Source organism: Fulmarus glacialis, unplaced genomic scaffold (genome assembly GCF_000690835.1).
Source record: "Fulmarus glacialis isolate BGI_N327 unplaced genomic scaffold, ASM69083v1 scaffold18103, whole genome shotgun sequence".
Taxonomy (NCBI): domain Eukaryota; kingdom Metazoa; phylum Chordata; class Aves; order Procellariiformes; family Procellariidae; genus Fulmarus; species Fulmarus glacialis.
The window spans coordinates 68588-86960 of record NW_009205129.1 but is presented as its reverse complement, the minus strand read 5'-3'; the positions used below and the strand labels follow the sequence as shown (position 1 = coordinate 86960).

At 45.4% G+C, this 18373-nt stretch overlaps 1 protein-coding gene across 2 annotated transcripts in view; it reads left to right on the top strand.

The window, feature by feature from the left end:
• The first annotated feature begins 13758 nt into the window (after nt 1–13758).
• The window catches only part of LAPTM5 (lysosomal protein transmembrane 5), a 26050-nt gene continuing 21435 nt past the window's right edge, over nt 13759–18373 (top strand). The window contains exon 1 of one of the 2 annotated variants that reach the window (XM_009575284.1): nt 13759–13923. In XM_009575284.1, coding sequence (XP_009573579.1) covers nt 13837–13923 — 87 coding nt within the window. In that variant the 5' untranslated portion in view covers nt 13759–13836. The remainder of the gene's footprint in view (nt 13924–18373) is intronic. The other variant, XM_009575285.1, reaches the window with a different exon arrangement.

The following is an 18373-nucleotide window of genomic DNA, read 5'->3' as shown; positions in this document are numbered from 1 at the left end:
GTGTCTTCCTTGTAGGAGCTATTGCTCATGGGTCTGTGATGGTGGGAAACTACTGCCCTGGGTGAGGCCAAGGCTTCTCTCTGAATACATATAATGTGGTTTTCTAGTCCTTCCTCTGAGGTGTCAGTGGGACTTTCAGGAGTGTCCTCTTTTTGGGTTTTGGAGAGCAGTTTCTAGATGGGTGGCCCCTTGAGTACGAAGAGGTCAAGGATTCCCCGCGCTCACACACCAACTCTTTGACTTGGCAGAGGTGGAGCTTGCAGAGCAGATGCTCCTCTGACTCATACAGGTGTAAATAAGGATTTCCTCTAAGGAAAGCTGCACGTTACACCTACCCGCCTTGCCGGAGCTGATGGAGTCGCTGCTGATTCATGCTGGGAAAATTTGGCTCCATGACCCTGACCACTGGACCACACAGTCCACTCCCTTCCCCTCTCCGTAATTCATACACAGTAATACGCTTGTAAGGATGATATATGCTTTCAGCAGATGTTCACCACGCCGGTATGATGAATACACATCCAGGGTATAGCACTACGTAACCAGTGCCAGCAGATGAATGGTCTGGTGGGCTGATCTCGAAGGGTTGATCCAATGCAGACAAGAAAAGCCCTTGCCCAGGGATCCTGAGGCACTATCCCAAAATAGAGGCAGTCAGACATATAGATGGCAGCAGGAGAATAATTTTAGGGAGTTTTCTCTATCTGAAGTCGAATAGTCCAAACCATGAAAAAAAAAAAGATCCCATTTATACATGACACAGCTGGTTTAAAGGAAAAAAGCTTTTTCCCCACAATAATTTTTATCTAAAATTTAAAGAGAAGTTTGCCAAACTTTTCTTTTCACATCATTCAGTGTATCCAGCAGGGAAGGCAACAGACATAAAGGCTGGATTGTGATGCCAAGTGTTGGTTAAATCCAGACCCCTCTTCAGGTCCAAAGGGGAGCTGAAAGAGGACGAATTGCCAGAACGCAATTTTTCTGAGACCCCTGGGCTGCATTTCAAAGACATAAAACAGAACTTGGAAATAAATGTAACACTTTGGACAGCTACCAGGATCAAAAGAAACTCCCAGCTGATAAGGTTCCTCTATAGCTACTATCAAACATACGTAGCTGCTACCCACATAGTACTTTTAAAGTCCGTGGGAACAGCAAATGAATATGTAAAGAACGTATCTTTTTGTGTGTCATAGAAATTTCCCGTTGAGACCTATCACTAGGCCATCCAAACTGTATCCATATAAAATAGATGAAGTCGACAGTGAATTTAATGGAATCTCTGCTCTTTTCTCCTACTGGGCTATATAAAACTCGCTTAGATCATTTTTCTTGGAGTGTAGAAAGGAGAGGAAGTGGTTGCTTTGTATTTTGTTCTGTTCTTAGTCTGTGTTGCTTGAGAAGAATGGTTCAGTAATTGCTAAATGTTTTCAGCTATTTTTCTCCTTTTCCTTCACTGAAATCTTAAAAAATATCCAATCAACTCTATAGTTCAACAACCACATTGAGAAACTAACTCAGAATTTTTTTTTGTACATTTTAAAGAATTTTTGATTAAAATTTTAAAATTATTATATGTTCCACTTACGGTGATGAAACTCCCTGTGACAATTATGGTTGAAGTTTTTAACCCAAGGTTTGTTTCAATGAAGTATTGCTTATATTTCTGTTTCTGCATATCTTGTCTCACTGAGACACGTATCTAAGCTGACATGCCCACTTTGCCTGGCTCCAGCTGGAGTTTGTCTGGACAGGACCTGTCCCAAGATTCACCACCAAATTTTATTTTCTTCCATACTCACATTCCTATTTTAGGTGAACACACTAAAACATCATGGAAAAAGCTACTGACATGGTGACTGAATGCTCAAGAGCAGTCCCACAGAATTATTGACTCTGCTGAAAAACTTCCTATTGGAGTAAAATTGCTCAATTGCTGGATCAGATAATTTCACCCAGATTAATAGTTTTGCCAGCAGCAAAGCATCTTGCCTCTTCAAATGAGTGCCAGGATGGCCTTTATCTTTCTAACTGATGTGGAACCTAGTCAGCAGAGTCAGTGCTCTCCAGCCCAGGCAGGGTGGCACTTTCAGCCATTTCACTAAAACTGAGTTTCCTTGCAGGATTTTGCAGTGGGACATTGATGTCAGGGTTACAGGGTGACAGATGGGTGCAATTCAAGGTGAGGGTCTTCTGCAAGGAGAACAAAGAAGGGTTCTTTGTGCAAACCACAGAGCTCCAACCACTCTATTCAAAAGCAATTCAAAATCCCATTCAAAGACATCATTAACTCAGTGGGAGCCTGGTCTCACCAAGAATTTTAAGCTTAGACCCTTAATAAGGACAGTCACAAGGGGACAGAGACAGCAGGATATATTCCATTTGTTTCTAACCAGGATGAAATTAATCTCTATGCAGAAAATCAGCTTAAGGACTCTACCCTACTTAAATTCCGGCAAGGCCTCTGTGGTTCACTTGAGTAATCATTGATTGGATTCTTAAGAGATACAGAGAGGCTCTAGCTAATTACAGTACATCTGTGAATAACTGCATTTTTGGTCCTTAGGCAGTTCTGAAATTTGGAAGGGAAAAAAAAAATCAACCTGAAAGGAAAGTATTCAAAAATGCAGTGTCTTGAAAAATAAAACTGTCAAAATCTGGTCAAGTGAAACATTTTGATTTGATTGCTACAGGTTTTTTTAACCATATATAACACTGAAACATATTTCGAGGTCAAATGTTTTCTCAACCTGAGAAGGTGAAATGTTTCATTTTGAAAATAGGAAAACAAAATGTTCCCATTTTTATATTATAATCTGTGGGTGGAGAATTTTTTTTTAAAATCTGCAAAGTTTTAATACATTTGTGTAAGGTTCCAACTGATCTTCATCTGAGTTTTGGGGTTCAAAAGTTTGGCTCATACTTCAACTTTCTGTACCCATGACAGTCCTTTTCCTGTGCTAAAGCTACAGATGAAGCACCTGCACAAGAGGGTCTGTCTCTACAGACAGTTATAGTGGACATATATGGAGAAAATGGATTGTTCTCATTCTGGCAGAAAAGATGAATGTGTGATCTATGCACACAAACTGCAGCAATATTTTAAGATCAATGGTACTGAGGACAGTCACAAGCAAAGACCATTTGCAACCCCGTAAGACTGATCCTTCCTTTCAGGAATGGGTGAAAAACACTGGAAAGATTTCTCTCTACTGTCTTATAAATGCTCCCAGCCTGATCCAAAGCCATCTGAGCCAACAAACTGATCAGCTGTATTATGGTGACATCAAGAGGCCACTGCTGTGCTGGAGCCACAACGGCTCTGTAAAGCTTATGGTCTCCCGGGAGCAAGGAGGAGATTGAGGAGAGCAATAACTTGCTCAAGGACATCTCTGTGGTCAGGGCACAGCCAAGATATGACCGAGACATGCCGGATTCCAACCCTGAACTGCCCAGTACATGCTGCTTTGCCTGTATCTGAGGCAGATTTTTGAGGTTACAGGGTAAGCTGCAGAGCCGAGATGGGTCTTTGCTGAAAAAATCACCCAGAAGCTGCAAGTTCCTGGGTACCCCAGAGGCTGCTGCGGGGGATCCATCTGAGAGCAGCCTGCAAGGCTGGGATTAGCGGGATCTGGAGTCAGGCATGCCCAGACCAGGCGAGGCAGAGCAGGGGTCTTACAACCTCGGATAAATGCCTTCACACGGAGCTTTCTGAGAAAAACAGGAAGGTGTTGCTTCTGCGAACTGTACAGTAGCCACCAAATTGTTCTTCTTTCTGTTTCCTGGGAGATGAGAGTGGTGATAGTGCAAGGGCCGATTGGCAAGGTCTCCTCCTTCTCTGCCCAGCTCCCTGCGTAAGAACCCCCCTCACCCCACTGTCCCTCTCTGCCTCTCTCCATCTCCTGAAGCTCTTTGCACAGAGGACACTAGCTGCACCATGCAAACACACTCTTTAGCTGTAGTATTGCTAAATCTCTTGAGCTGAAGCATGGTGGCCTCTGCCCTCCTGCATGCCTTGGGATGCAGGAGAGGGTCTGGCTGTCAGTCCTGCTGGTCCCTGCCTGGCACAGCCAAGATCCTCCTCTGCCTCGGGACATCTAAGCATTTTGCTAGGACAACTTTCTCCCATGCACAGGAAGGTGCTCCAGGAGGACCAGCTCGGTTTGAATGCTCAATATGTAGGTCTGAGAGATAGTCTGGTGCCTCTCACCTCCATGTATGCTTGTGGGGAAGGAATGGCTTGCATCATTTTCCTGCCAAGCAAAGGCTTGATCTTATGGCTAAATAGTAGAAACAATACCAAAGGCCAAGAATGCCACAATTATTCACTGTGAGGTTGCTCATTTCTTGTTTTTCCAAGAAAATGATCTTAGGAGTCAAAATTGGGAAATCCCTTGAAGTGGTGACGTTCCCAAACAGAGCTGGGATTGGCAGCGCATCAGCAATGGCTGTGTGCACTTTCTCCCCATCCTGTTTTTTGCAAGGTAGTGGCAGCGCATCAGCAATGGCTGTGTGCACCTTCTCCCCATGCTGTTTTTTGCAAGGTATTTTTGGGGACAGGCCACCTATCTCGAGGACAGCACTAGTACAGCAACACACAGCTCCTGATAGAGGCTCGTCCCTTCTCTCATGCTCTCTCAAGAGTTTCCCTTGACAGCCTTTCTGTTGACTTTCAGAGGTGCATATTCTGCTATATGCAACAGTCCCTCGAAGTGGGTGTATGAGTAGTTGAATTTTACTAAGATGCTCATGTTTAACACAGCAAATGTTCCTTTCCAATCAAGACAAGAGGAGCTTTATGGTCCACATTTGCCCTTCTTCCCTACAACTCCTTCGTCGGTGTGACTGACTCCTGGAAGCTCTCTGCTTTCCTGGGCTCAGTTTAGACTTCAACTGACTTTCACGGTCCTGAAGAGCCTTCACTCTGCTGTGCAAATTGTCCATGTTTTCCTACATTTCTCGCCTATTGTTGTTGGCCATGGCTGGTTTGTTAAAAAAACATATTCAACATTTCTCTATCTGCTGCAAGTGAATTTGGGTGGAAAGCTTGAGAGTGGGTGAAGGAGCAGAAGCAGGCTCCTATGTACGTGTAAATATTTGAAAGGTCATTCAGTTATTCATACAGTATGTTCTGCCAAGCTTTGTGTAGAAAACACTCACCTTTTTTCGTGTCTCCTAATAAATCTTTTGGGGTTTGCAAATGTAGCAGCAGACAGTCTTGTTCCCTTTTGCAGCTAAATAATCCATTGTTTGCTTGTTTGTTTGTTTCCTGAGCAAATCAGGCCTAGGAACAAAAATATCATTAGTGGGAGGTAATTGCAGATGCTTACAGTGAGCAACAAGGCCAGGTTCTGAACAAACCTGGGGATGGAAAACGCAAAAAGGATAAGATTTTTATATGGTGACTAACATATTCCAGAAATATGTTGTTTTCCTGTTGTGGCAAGCAGCAACCCACTAATTGGGCAAATCTCCCATGGTTTGCAATGGGCAGGGTCCAGGTCCGAACTGTGGAACAGGGCTCTCCTTTGCCCTCACATAAGATGAATTTGGCTCTGGGTGTGAACTGCCCTTGTGGAGTGTGCCTCTCTCTCCTGGCCTGACCTGATCCTGGGTTGGCCTCTGTGCTGGAAGAGGACCAGCACTTACCAGCACCCTCAGTCCTTTGGAGTCCAATGGACATTCACAAATACATGTGCCGATGCTGCAGGAGTCCGGAGACGTGTTGTTCCAGCGGCACATTGCTGGTGGTTGTGCCTGCACGTAGGTGGACCCCCATGTCTCAACCACCTCTCAAGCAGAACCTCCCGAAGCTGCAGGAGCTCTGAGACAGAGGCATTGTAGGACACACCTCAAAGTCCTTGTGTACCCCAATTGTCCTTTCCTTTTTGGAGACGATCTGGGTCATGGTTTCCTCAAAGATGTGGAGGTACCTCCAGCTGCCATTGCAAAAGGGATTCTTCTTATGAGCAAGGTACCTAGTCCAAGTTGCTCATCCAGGCTCCTACATTCAGGGGAGGAAATCATCCCACGTATCTCAGATTGGACACCTAAGGTAGGATTTAGTTCCAGGTTAAGGAGCAGCATTTTGGTGTTAGATGGGGATATCTCTGTGTGCTGTCGGCGGAAGCTGTTAGGAGAAGCAATGGAGATGTGGCCCTTAAAGACAAGAGCGGGATGGAGCTGGTGTCCTGTGAGTGTCTGCTCTAAAGTGACCTAAACAGCTTCCAGCTTCCACCATTGGGCCAGATCTTCACTAAATCTGTTGGCAATTTAGATACCTGGCAGACATGGAGATGCCTAAATTTAAGTGTCCTAATGTGGAGTTGAATCCCGTATTTAATTTTATAAGACTAGGTCAAGGTCAGAGGGATGTCTCCATTAATCATTCGTATGAATAACAATTAAACAGAAATAGTGGTTTATCAATTTATCCTTGTTGGATGACTATTTAGATGAAACTGCTGCCTTATTTAAAACGAAAGGAGAGTCTTGTTCTTGCACAGCTTTGTGAGTAAAAGCTAACACAGCAGCTTCCTCTATACAGCTGAATGAAAACAATAGTCTTTTACCTCTGTGAGCACTTAAATATACTCAAGATTATTACTTTTTATGTCTGCGTAAAGCAGAAGGCATGTAAGGTAATGTATAAAATATAGTAAGGTATATCTAGAGGGAGGTTGTATGGACATCAAGCATAGCGAACCTGATATAAAATACAATGAAAGAATAAAGCAGGTAACAGGGCAGATATAAATCCTGGTGCAATGAATAAAGCATGTCATATAATGGTGATAAAAAAAGTAGCAAACAGCAAAACACACATCAGCATAGACATAAAGCATAATGAACTGATGGGTGAAAGTCACATTAATGAATAGATTGCTCTTGTCACTCAGAATAAGCAAAATGATCATTTTGTCTTCTGAGTCCTTAGAGAGCTTCTGGCTACACAGGACTATGGGGAGGGGTTTCTAGTTTTCTTACTCGGAAACTAATAGTATCTGACGCTTGCAAATACCTTTTGCTGAATATTATCATCAGGTCTAAAAACCTGACAGGTTGAAAACCTTTGTTGCTGGGCTTAGTAAGGGTTTGCAGGAAGCAGGCATGGGCTGGAGACCTAGGAGAAAGACAGGTCAGCACGGCTCGCAGATCTCGAGGGAGCAAGGCTGGGAGTATTACGAAATCCAGATATGCTGCTATTGCAATAACCCCATCCACAGCCACGTCTTCATGGTACTCATTTGTTTGGGGCACAAATACTTGTTCCCCAAATATCCCTGATGAAACACAGTCTGCTCAATAAGATGTAGGTAGAAAAGCATAGATGGACTAACTTTCTCTGGGTTTTTTTTTTTCACCTTCGTTAAAAACATATTTGAAAGTATTCTTAAATCATGGTAATTCACATGTTATACTGTGACTGTTTCCGAATGCAAAGTTTCACCTTTTCACCAGTGTTTGGAGATAAGAGGCTTTATAGAGGGAACAGAGGAACCCAGGTAACTGCCCCTAGAGAGCAGGAAACATCCCCCTGCAAGACCAGAGCTGCAGTGGGGTTCAGTTGAACAGACTTGGGCAGAGATGTTAATAAAGCACCGGCTTGTAAAACTCACTGTGGAGTACTTTTGCCTATGAGCACCCTTCGCCTCAGTCCAAGGTAGGACCCCCAGACTTGGGCAGAGATGTTAATAAAGCACTGGCTTGTAAAACTCACTGTGGAGTATTTTTGCCTATGAGTACCCTTCGCCTCAGTCCAAGGTAGGACCCTGTGACACAGAACTCTGGTCACAGCTCACAAGCAGGTGCGAATTTTCATGACCCTCTGACTTCTGGAGAAAGCCCTACGTGCTCCCCTGCCCCCCACAATGCTTCCATCTGTGATCTGGCAAGGGACAGGAACTATTCAGTGGTTGCACATCTTCACATGCCTGTTGCATCCTTTGCTTGCTGCATTTCTACAAACTTGCTTTTGTAAATAGAGAAATTGCATTTAGTTTAATTAGGAGACTCTACAAGCAGAAGCCATTTGTCAGCCGCTTAACCAAACTCTCCCTTTTTCCTGGCAGCAGCAGATGCCTGAGCCCAGCTAGTTTGCAACAGGAGTTTGCGGTAGTGGACCCAATGCCAGCCTCTGCCGGAGATTTATTGCTCTCCTGGCATGCAGCACTTCTCTCATTAAGGCTCTCACATTATTGTTTGGCTTCTTCTAAAGTGCAAATATATGAAGCAATGCTTTGGAGGAAACCAGTTAGGAAGGACAGAAGAAACATTTCCCACTGGCTGGGGCCAGGCCCAGGACTAAGCAGGATCAGGGCTGCATGGAAATTGGGAGCCTGTTTCAAGGAGGGTGTTAGAGGTTTGTGTGCAGGAAGCTTAAGTACAAGTCAGCTCTGTTGCAGGCTGGTTGTTTCTCTGGGAAAAGCTTCTTAATTTCCTTGTACTTTGTTTCCTCATCTGTGAAATCAGCACAGGCTTTTTAGACTAAAATCTTTGTCTTTCTAACCCGACCTCTTGCTTTCAGGATTCTCATTTCTTCCATAATTGTCCTTATACAGAACAGTGCATGCCTGAAATGATGTCTGAATTAGGCATAAGATTTAGACAGGGAACGTACAGCTGTGTTAATACCCTTCTGAGCAATGCAGGCAACTTGGCAGCTCTGATTTATTCACAGTGGCTGTCCCACACTCCGGTTCAACTCTGCTCTCATCGAGGAGCAGCACACCCAAACCTGGGAAGCTCTTCGCTGCCGCGGGTGCAAAGGAGAGCAGCACGTGGCTCATTTCATCCTCTCCTCATGCTCTCTCTGAAGGAGATGTCTTGATGGGAGATGCTTTCTGACAGCAGCGGGCTGTGAATTGAGCTGAAGGACCGACACCCCTCAAACGAGAGGTCCCACCTGGGGTTGCTTCCAGGAGGGAGTCAGGGGCAAGGCTCTGCAGAGCATATAAAATATATGTCCGTAACTCCATGCAAAAAACAAGGCTGTGTTCCTTAGAGCAGACTGGCTTCCTACGGCGCTGATCTTTCAGCAACGGTCTGGGTGTCTGAAGAGGCTGGTATGCAGACCGCTGAAAGGGGCCACTCAGGATAATGCTGTCAGCCAAATATGCAGTGGCATTCAGGCAGTGCAGGACTATTTGAAGCCAATGGCCCAGCCTGGGCCGCACTTTCTATTTGTTTTTACATGTTGTGAGCTAAGTTTGGGTATGGTATGCTCAAACACACAAGCAAGCCTCTGTCTGCCTCTAAAAGCACAGGGGGGGATTGCAAAGGGAAAGTACACTTTTCAAGCAAAGTCAGTTTCAGATTATGAACCAGCTTTTCATATTAGCAGGAAATACTTGATCCTCCTGCACCTTCGTTCGGCTGGGCCCACAACATGGCTTTGACGGGAGGCAACCCCAAAAGAAAATATATTTCATGTGGAGAAGGTAATGCAAAGCCTGTATTTGCAACTGATTTGAAAAGACGCTTAAACAGATCAATTTTTAAAACCAAATATTATTTTTAACCCTATTTCCCCAAAGATGGTCCAGACATTATTGTGGTTTGATGTAGCTCTAGCTGCCCCAGGGGTGCTGATAGATGGAGGGCTTGATGCGTGTGCTGCCTTCAGTCCTCGTCTATGGCTTTGTGCTTTCCCTGCTTGCGAAGAGATTTCAATTTCATGTTGTTCTATGGATCTACCAGTGAATCATCTCTGCAGCTGGATTATGTTTTTTAGTAGTAGTTAGAGGCTATGCTGAAAAATGTGCTAAAACAACCTCATTTTTAGCCTGAAAAACACACGCCATAATGGTGACAACCAACAGTGATGTCAGAATTTTACCAGTTATTAGTCACAAATGATTTGGTTCAAAAGTGACTTGATTCGGTTCAAAAGTGACCCCAAAGTGGTAGGATTTAGTCTAAACCTAGTCTGAGGTCCATTAAAACTTATAGCAACTGTCATTTATCTCCTATTCCTTTTCTCTCCACCTGATGGTTTCATGGAGGCTAGGGAACAGGAGCTCTGAAACACTGGAGTAAAGTCTATATTCATAATACTGCTTGGAATAAAAAAAAAAACAACCCTGCCTGTAAGTGTGTATTTCTAACATTACTCCACTGTGTCTGGAGGGGAAAAAAAAAATAAGCACTCCTGTCAGAGATAATATTCAAGCAAACCTGCCTCTCCCCATCTCCAGACCTGCAGTTTCTGCCCCACAAGAGTTGCTTTGCTCTTCCAGGTGATGCTGATTAGGGAGGCAGAAGGTGTGCTGCCTACAGAGCTCATTTTGCCAGTATAAACTGTATCTCTAGTAGGGGGGCTTTCTTGCTGTAACCTTATGGACGAAACTTAAATGGTACTGTAGGTGTCTACTGCCTCCACATTGAACGTCTCTGGAGCCCTGGAGGGACGGTGGCCGTCTGGTGCTGTGCTCTGTGCAGGCTGTCACTCTGGAGCCACATATGGGACAGAGCTGTCTTTCTTGGGGAAAGACCATTTTTAGGCTTGGGGACTAATATTAGGCATTTGCACTCATTCAACTGGAGTTGTGACCACAGGAAGGCAAAGTGTTCACAGAGCTATGAATATCGCCTGGGCTGTGGTCAGGGTGAGGGCTCCAAGGCAGAGGCAGATGGCAGGGCACCGTCCTGCTCTGCTCTGCTCATAACCCAGGACGGGTAAGGGGGAAGTGGCAGAAATGTCTCCTGTCCTACGTAAAGGGGAGGTCAGTGCACAGTTCAGACTAGACAGCAAGGTCCTGACCCCTGGACAAGCCCTAATCTCATCTGAAATCGGGGAAATTAAAACAACAGGCAAGACCGACAGTGCACTGAGTTTCCTAAAGTTAATAAACACCCAACAACAGTGCTGGGATTACAAAGTGTTTCCAGGAGATGTGGCTATTCTTCTGTTTTGTTTAAAAAAACACATAACCCCAAACCCAAAAACACAACCCTACAGCAATGACACTTGAAGCAAAGGAAGACAACCCCCTCAGTGGTTAAAGAGCTTTGAAAATATTTCCCATCATACTTAAAGAAAGATGTGGCTTTAAAACAAATAGGAGATCATGTTTTGGGGGCTTCAGGCCAAACCCTTCAGCACTGTGATAATGCATGACAAAATCTTTACCTCTGTAAATAAAGAAAAACTATCTGGAAGGAGCATTTCCCAGCTGCTGTCATGGATTTGCCGTTGCATGTGAAGGCAGGAAGCTGCAGGAGGTCCCTTGTAACAGGAGACTCATAACTATACTCTGTAGAAGTTACTTTATTTCCCATCCTAAAAAGCGCCGGAATCTGTAAAAACTCATACTGGGGAGGAGTGAGACCAAGCCTGCTTCAAATTTACTCCACATAAAAAATGTATCCCTGAAATCTGGAGCCATTCAAAAGCCAGGCAGGTTTTAAGTGGATTGCAGAAATATAACTTACAGTGATGCCATCTTTTGCCAATGCTATAATTTCAGTGTCTATAAATTTCATGTTTTCCCTGCAGTGAAGTCTCTCCTCATAAACTGAGCAGCCTGTGAATTCACAGGCATCGGTTACCTCCCCAACTCTCTTCTGGCCAGCAGCGTGGCCATGAACCGGAGCGTTTCTGCACACATTTCTCAGTTTCCCATCGGTAGAAAAGGGATAATGGTGCCTGCCCACCTCTGCGGAGCCCACCGAGGCCCCTGGATGAAAAACTGTGTAGAAGGAAAGTAGATCTCTTGGTGAGCATTAATTACTATAGGCTCAGCAGTGTGGGCTCAGCTGGGTTTGCAAGGAAATTTTCAACTGAGTTGAAGCCATGGACTTGGATTAAAATAAAACACACCAAACTGACCATACAGCTCTGGGCGGGAGTAACCCAGAGTTAAATTAAAACCGACTCAACTTCCACTCTCTCCCAGGATGCTCAGCCTTCTAGTGTTCTTCTTCTGCATTTGAGCATTTCTCTCGAACCGAGGGGTGGTGGAGAGCACAAGTTATCCACCACTGCGTGAGCTCTGGCTCCGAGCTGGTCCCCAGGGGTACCCCAAAGCTGCTTTCAGCCTCCTGCCAACCACAGGGCAGGAGTTGTACTGCTGTCATCAGGTTTTTGAGGAAAATGAGTCCATCTTCTTCCCCAGCTTGTTATGAGATTGGCTAAAATGCAGTTTAATCACCAAACAGTGCAAAAAAAAAGAGACTCCTTTCCCTTTTCTAAGCTGCACTTAGCTCTTATTTGCAGTTTCCCACAAATGCAAGACTGAAGAAGACAGAGGCATCCTTAAAGGGAAAAAAAAAGAAAGAGAGAACCATGTGACTTCAAAAACCTGGGACTTAAGTAATAAACTGCCAGATTTGGTGAGATTCCAAAGAAAACCATGGGAATATGCAACGGGACCCATCTGTACTGACCCTGCCCTGCCCTGAAACGTCTTTGTGCTGTAGAGATCCCTGGCTCTGGAGGGGGACGCTGGACATAAAGGCACGGCCAATCTTTTATGGACCATCTGATTTAACTTATAAGTTGACCCTGTCTCAGATGCAGTGTCTCCAGGGGCATTCAGCTACTTATATTTCATACCATGGCTGCCCAAAACTCCTGACTTTCTCTAAAAACACATCACTGTGGAACTTCAATGGCATTTGGGAACATCCACTCAGCCAGACAGAAGCTTTCCAGCACACCTCCCGTAACATAGCTGGACGTGTAGTACTCAGTACAGATTTGGAGGGCTACAGAACAGCTATTTCCTGGCATTGAGGTGGAATTTGTGCATTTATTTTTATAAGAACAATCAAGAAAACCCTCTGCCTAAGCATTGTAGGGCCCTGATGCTCTGCTGGCTAGGAATGCTCCTGGAAGCACGAAACAATAACCTCAGTGAGTACATTTGGGATGCTGAAACCAGGCATGCTGGCACACAAGTCCCCTGAGAGCTTGTTTGAGTGTGCCCAACTTTCTCATTACATTTACCTGCATTTACCTACTGGAGAGCTACCACCCCGCTGTGGCATACCAGAACTGTCCTGGGAAGCCAGAAACTCAGGTCAGTCTGCTCCACAGAAGGTCTAAAGGATGACTTTTCAGTCCCATAGAGTGGGGAAAGGGGAAAAGAGAAGGAAAAAAATGGTTTTGATGAGAATGGTAATAAATATATAGCAAAGAGCACATTTTAGTAAGTTCAAGCAGGAGTAGACAGTCTGACATCCTGCACAGTGGCCAAGTCACTGGGCTCAGGTCTCTTTGTTGCTTTTCTTTTCCAGGAGCTAACACGAATCACATCAGTTCTGCCAGGAACTGGGAGCAAATCTGCAGATCTCTCAGCCAACAACCCTTACCCTTGGAGTCCCACCACCCTTCTGGTCCCAGAGGCCAGGGCTGCTCAAGCATCGGCTCCCAGGAGCACTTCCAAGGAATGGTGACATTGCTGGCAAGGAACAAGCCGCTTCAAACGAAGGAATTTGGATGCCTCACTGCAAAAACAGCGGGTCAAGTTTAAGGTGAAATTCTTGGCTCCCTGCTTTTGTTTCTGATGACTTTTATAGGACAAAGCTGCACCCTGCTTCAGAGCCCTCCTCTCCCCGTACACCTCACCCACTGGACACCACCTGCCCGAAGCAGCATTTGTGCTTACATTTGCCATCTGGGATGTGCAAGCAGTTAAAGATCTGTTAGAAAAGCAACACAATTTTGCTTTCTTTATTATTGAGAAATCAAAGACCTCATGTGACTTTGTAGATGACTTAACACATTTATAGACCAGGAAGGAAGTTGAGCTGCACTGCTCGCTTCGCTTTTCAGTGGGGCGGTTGCTGCAAATTCAACCTCATTAACTCACAGCTGTGCAGAGGGATCTGAAAATGACTGCCCAAACGACGACTGAGCCCCCCAAATGTTGCTTCTTCAACATCAAGACAGCAACAGTCGCTCTAGGGATCTTCCACATGGTAAGTTACAGGACTGAAAGGGGGGACAGGGAGAGGGAGACAAGAAAAGCGAGGCGGAGGTGTAATCTTTGCAGAAGGTGTAATCTTTGCAGCTCACAAGGTTTCCTGACCGTTGACTTTTCTGTGTTCCCAAAAGAGAAAACCCAATTATTTAAGAGGGATGGACAAAAGAGGAGAAGGTGGCAGGGGGAGGGGGGGGGACAGGAAGAGACTTATTGTACTGGAAGGTTTTTTTAACTATTTTTTCCCTGGCTTTACCAATTGGAGCTCATAGAAATTCACTTTGCTTCCTGTTTTTCCCTTGCAGCTTAATGCAGGAGCTCTTACCCCTGCAGGGGTGTGTAGCTTGGCCAGGGCTCAGCATGGCTACTTGGACCTGTTGGTTAGAAACTGGTCAGCACGGTGGCAATGGAAACTGTGGGAGTGCTGAAATTATGGGTCACTGGAGGGAGGAGGGATTTAGGTCCCAGGCAAGCAAAGGGCGGGTGGGCAAAGCTGCCTCATTGCTCTCTCCACAGCCAGTTGGACATTATACGCAACGTTTTGGTTTCCATTTTGATCCGTGGCTGTGTTCAGCTGCCAGGCAGCTGGCATAACTTCCCCGGGGGTGGTCACAGATGGCAGCGAGCAGCGGCAGCAGAGCCTGGGGGGACATTTCTTCCCCACTGCCTGGTTGCACAGAGGTGCTTTCAGGTGGCTTTAAGTCATACCGAGGATGTGGTTTCTCGCACTGTGGAGGCAGTTAAAATAATCCCATCTGTTGCACTCGGTGTGCACAGTCACGGGTTGGGAGCCTGCAGAGTGATAACGGTTAACGGGGGGTCTTAACCCCCTCCTTGCACAGGAGAAGTGGAGTGAGGGGAGCTGTAGCCTGCTGGGCATGGCAGCTGAGGCAGCCGTGCCACACGTGGGAGGGACATGTCATGGTCCCCCTGTGGCACCAGTCTGCTTTCCTGGGGCAGCAGGAGCAGTCCAAGCTGCCTGAGCAAATCCTCACTGCACCATAGCCCCCTCCTCACTCACACAAAGCCAAGACAGTGGTCTGACATGTTGGTTTAATGGTTTTGACTTCCACGATGCCATTCCTGCATACATTGGTGGAGGATTCAACTCATGAAATGAAAGGCAAAAAAATCTGGAGATCAGTTTAGTTGCATTTTTGGATAGTAAGATTTTTTTTTGCGTTTTTGAAAGCATTAAGAGAATGATAGGATTTTAAAAACGCGCCAAGAGCAGCAGCACTATGGGCTGCTGGAGGCAGCGAGTGAGGGGGGTGGCTGTGCTTGGGCGCAGCGCAGCACCTCTGCACCTCCCTGCTTTGGGGCAGGAGATGGTCCCGTGCCAGCTCACAGCAGGAGAGCAGAGAAACTCGGGTCTACACCACATCTTCATGCACTGTAACTGCCAACATCTTTCCCCTGGCATTACTTGAAAGCCAGGTGCTGTAGTAGCATTTCCATGCCATATTTTAATCATTTGGGGACCTCAAAAACATTATGAGATTGGTTAAAAGAATCATGCAATTTTATAACCTCTTTTGCCTTCTGCTTTTTGAGTATCTACATTACACCCTGGGCAGGTTACTTGTCTTTTTGCCACAAGCTCAAAGCTTATAATCTCACTGCTTTAATGAAAAAGAAATTGCTGCATTTCTTGTGCATTCTCATGACCCCAAGACACAAAAATTGAAACATATGAAAGCTGAGAGTTTGCAGCAGAGCACAAGCAATTTCTGACAACCAATTAAACATATAGCCATCACAGAGGGATGGTCATGAACTGTTTAGAAATGGGACCCTTGGAGGAAGTATAGCCAAGATCTGAAGAGGAGCTGGCAAAATTAAAGGTCTGTGCAAAGGTGGGAAACACAAGACAGGGAACTACAGCACATTTTCCTCAGAGGGCTCCAAGCACGCCGTACGACGTGAGCTATCTGTTATCAGTGGTGAAACAGAGGTACAGAAAATGAATTTTTTTTCCTAGCTGGGATGGTGAATCATAAAAAAGCCTCCTTTGTCTTTCTCAGAAGTCAACAAGTGCTTTGAACTGAGGCACATTTTTCTCCTAAGTGTTTCACCGTGATGCCACTAATAACAACAGAGATTCCTGATTTGCACCAGTGCGTGATGGAAGAGAACGAGACACCACCTCTCGGTGCTGGTGACTAACAGGGAAAACATAATTTCCAGTGACATCACATGAAAAATGCGTTATTTCAAAAACATTTCATGGGTCTCGTAGACACCAGGTGAGTTTTGAATAGCAGAAGGCAGAGAGCCTTGGAGTGAGCCTTCACAGTGCTCAGAGGAAAGAGTTTGCAGAAGAGGTTCAGAGGTCCACTGAGGGCGGGCAAGAGAAGTTGCATTTCTTTGCAAAATGGCGAAGGCAGAAGTCATAAGACAGATGTCCAGAGTCGGCCCCAAAGTCTGGCAGCCTCCCAGACTGTCTCCAACAGCAGCCAGCGGCTTAGAGAAGAAGGTATTGGAAGCAGGACAGGTACCAAGCGATCCCTGCCCTGTGCATCCTCTGCAGTCAGTACGTCAGAGACTTCTTGAGCTTGAGGTTACATGAAAACTATCATGTTTACTAGCTGTTGTGTTAAATAATCTCCAGCTCTGTTCCGCTCACACTTCCTTTTCAATCATTTCTTTTCCGTGTTTGACAAATTCTAGTGTAACAGGGCTCTCTATGAGCGGAGGCTGTTTCATACACAGTCTTTTTTATTGCTGTGAATGTTCTCTCTCTCCTGACTGTTAGCAGTGGAGACATGGTTCAAAACAGAAATTATGTTAGTATACTTAGTTGTAGTTTATACCTTATCCTATATAAATAGGATAGGTATCTGTGACAAAACACTTAGATTCTCTGCATAGCTAACTGAAAGAGAGTAAAGGACTGATCCTGGGCCCTGAAGCCAATGGGTGTTGCCTGGCTTGGGGTCAGCCCCTTCTGGAGCAGATTGGTCTTGAAGAAAAGTGGTTGGAGTGTTCAAACCAGAGCCAGGGAGCAAGCTAAGTATGGCAGCATGAGCAATCAGGGATCTAGTGCTGGAGCTACCCATTGACCCTCTTTTATGTGGGACAAGTCTGCATTGAGTGTGAAAGTAACTCTGAGACCATTTTTAAAACAGACTTGCCCGTCACCCACAGCATGTCTTAAGCACATTCACAGGAAAGGACTTAGCAGTAATAACTCCACCTGATATTTTAATGAGTACCAAACACTCACATTGCAGTCAAAGCCACCTGTATGTGTCCCCCCTTTCTGCTCTGCTAGGGCATGATTTGGCTTCACCCTGCACCTGACAAATCACAAGCAACATGAACTCATCATGGGATCTCACAATGGTTTTGAAGGGGATCCTGCAGAGCCACAGCTGGGTCCTTGTTTTGTTCTCCCTCTGTCCACATTGGTAGTCCCTAGTGGCAAGGCTGCCTGGGTAGGAAGCACCCCCATGTCTCTAAATAACAGCTCCTGTGCAGTTCAACCACTATTGCAGTTACCAGCTGGATGTGGCTGGTGGTCAGGAGGGTTTGGGGTCACCCTCTGAAACTTTGTGGCGCAACATTGCAAAACCAGAAGAGTAATTACCATAATTATGTACAAATAAAAAAAATATGTACAAGCATGATGTACAAGATCAATGCAGGGCATGTGGTGCCAGGGAGCATTAGCAACTAACATGTAACTTGGGTTTAGACTAAGGAGCCAGAGATGCTCTTGAAGATGGGGGTTGACCCAGTAAAGGGTATGGGACATGGACAGCTCTTCAACCCTGCTGCTGCTGGCTCCTGACAGAGTGACGGTCACTGCAACATCAGAGCCTCCAGCTCCCCAAGTCTCTGCAGGTCCCAGTGTGTCTGTACCTACTGTATCATGGCAGTGGGTTTCTTTTACACAGAACCCCTTGGGAAACAGTTTGATATTTGGAGAAGATTGTCTTGTCTTACTGCTTTAAGAGATAACACAGAATAGCAAATATTTTTTCCCTACCTCTTCTCCACCTTTTTGATCATGTAGCTGCAGCTGGGCAGAGGGAGGGAAAAAGAAAAGGGATTTATAACTCAGCAGTGACTTGGGTGATTTGCTACATCAATACTGATGGTTTGTATCAGTATAAATTATTGCTGTGAGTCCTAGTGATGAATCATAGTGATGTTGGGTGATAACAATGCCATCAAACACAAGCTCTCAGGCTTTGTGGCAATGTCTTGTCCTCCTATAAATCAGATTTGTCTCACTGCTGATCTCTCCATAGACAGTTGAAATAAATCATGGCCATTCTCAAACAAACAGGGAAGAAGAAGGAGGGGAACGAGGAGGGGACAGGGTTGTGTGATTAGCAAAGCTTCAGTGGGTGTTGTGAGGTGACTTGCAGGTGACTTTCTGTCGTGGTTTAACCCCAGCCAGCAACTCAGCCCCACCCAGCTGCTCACTCACTCTCCCCGGT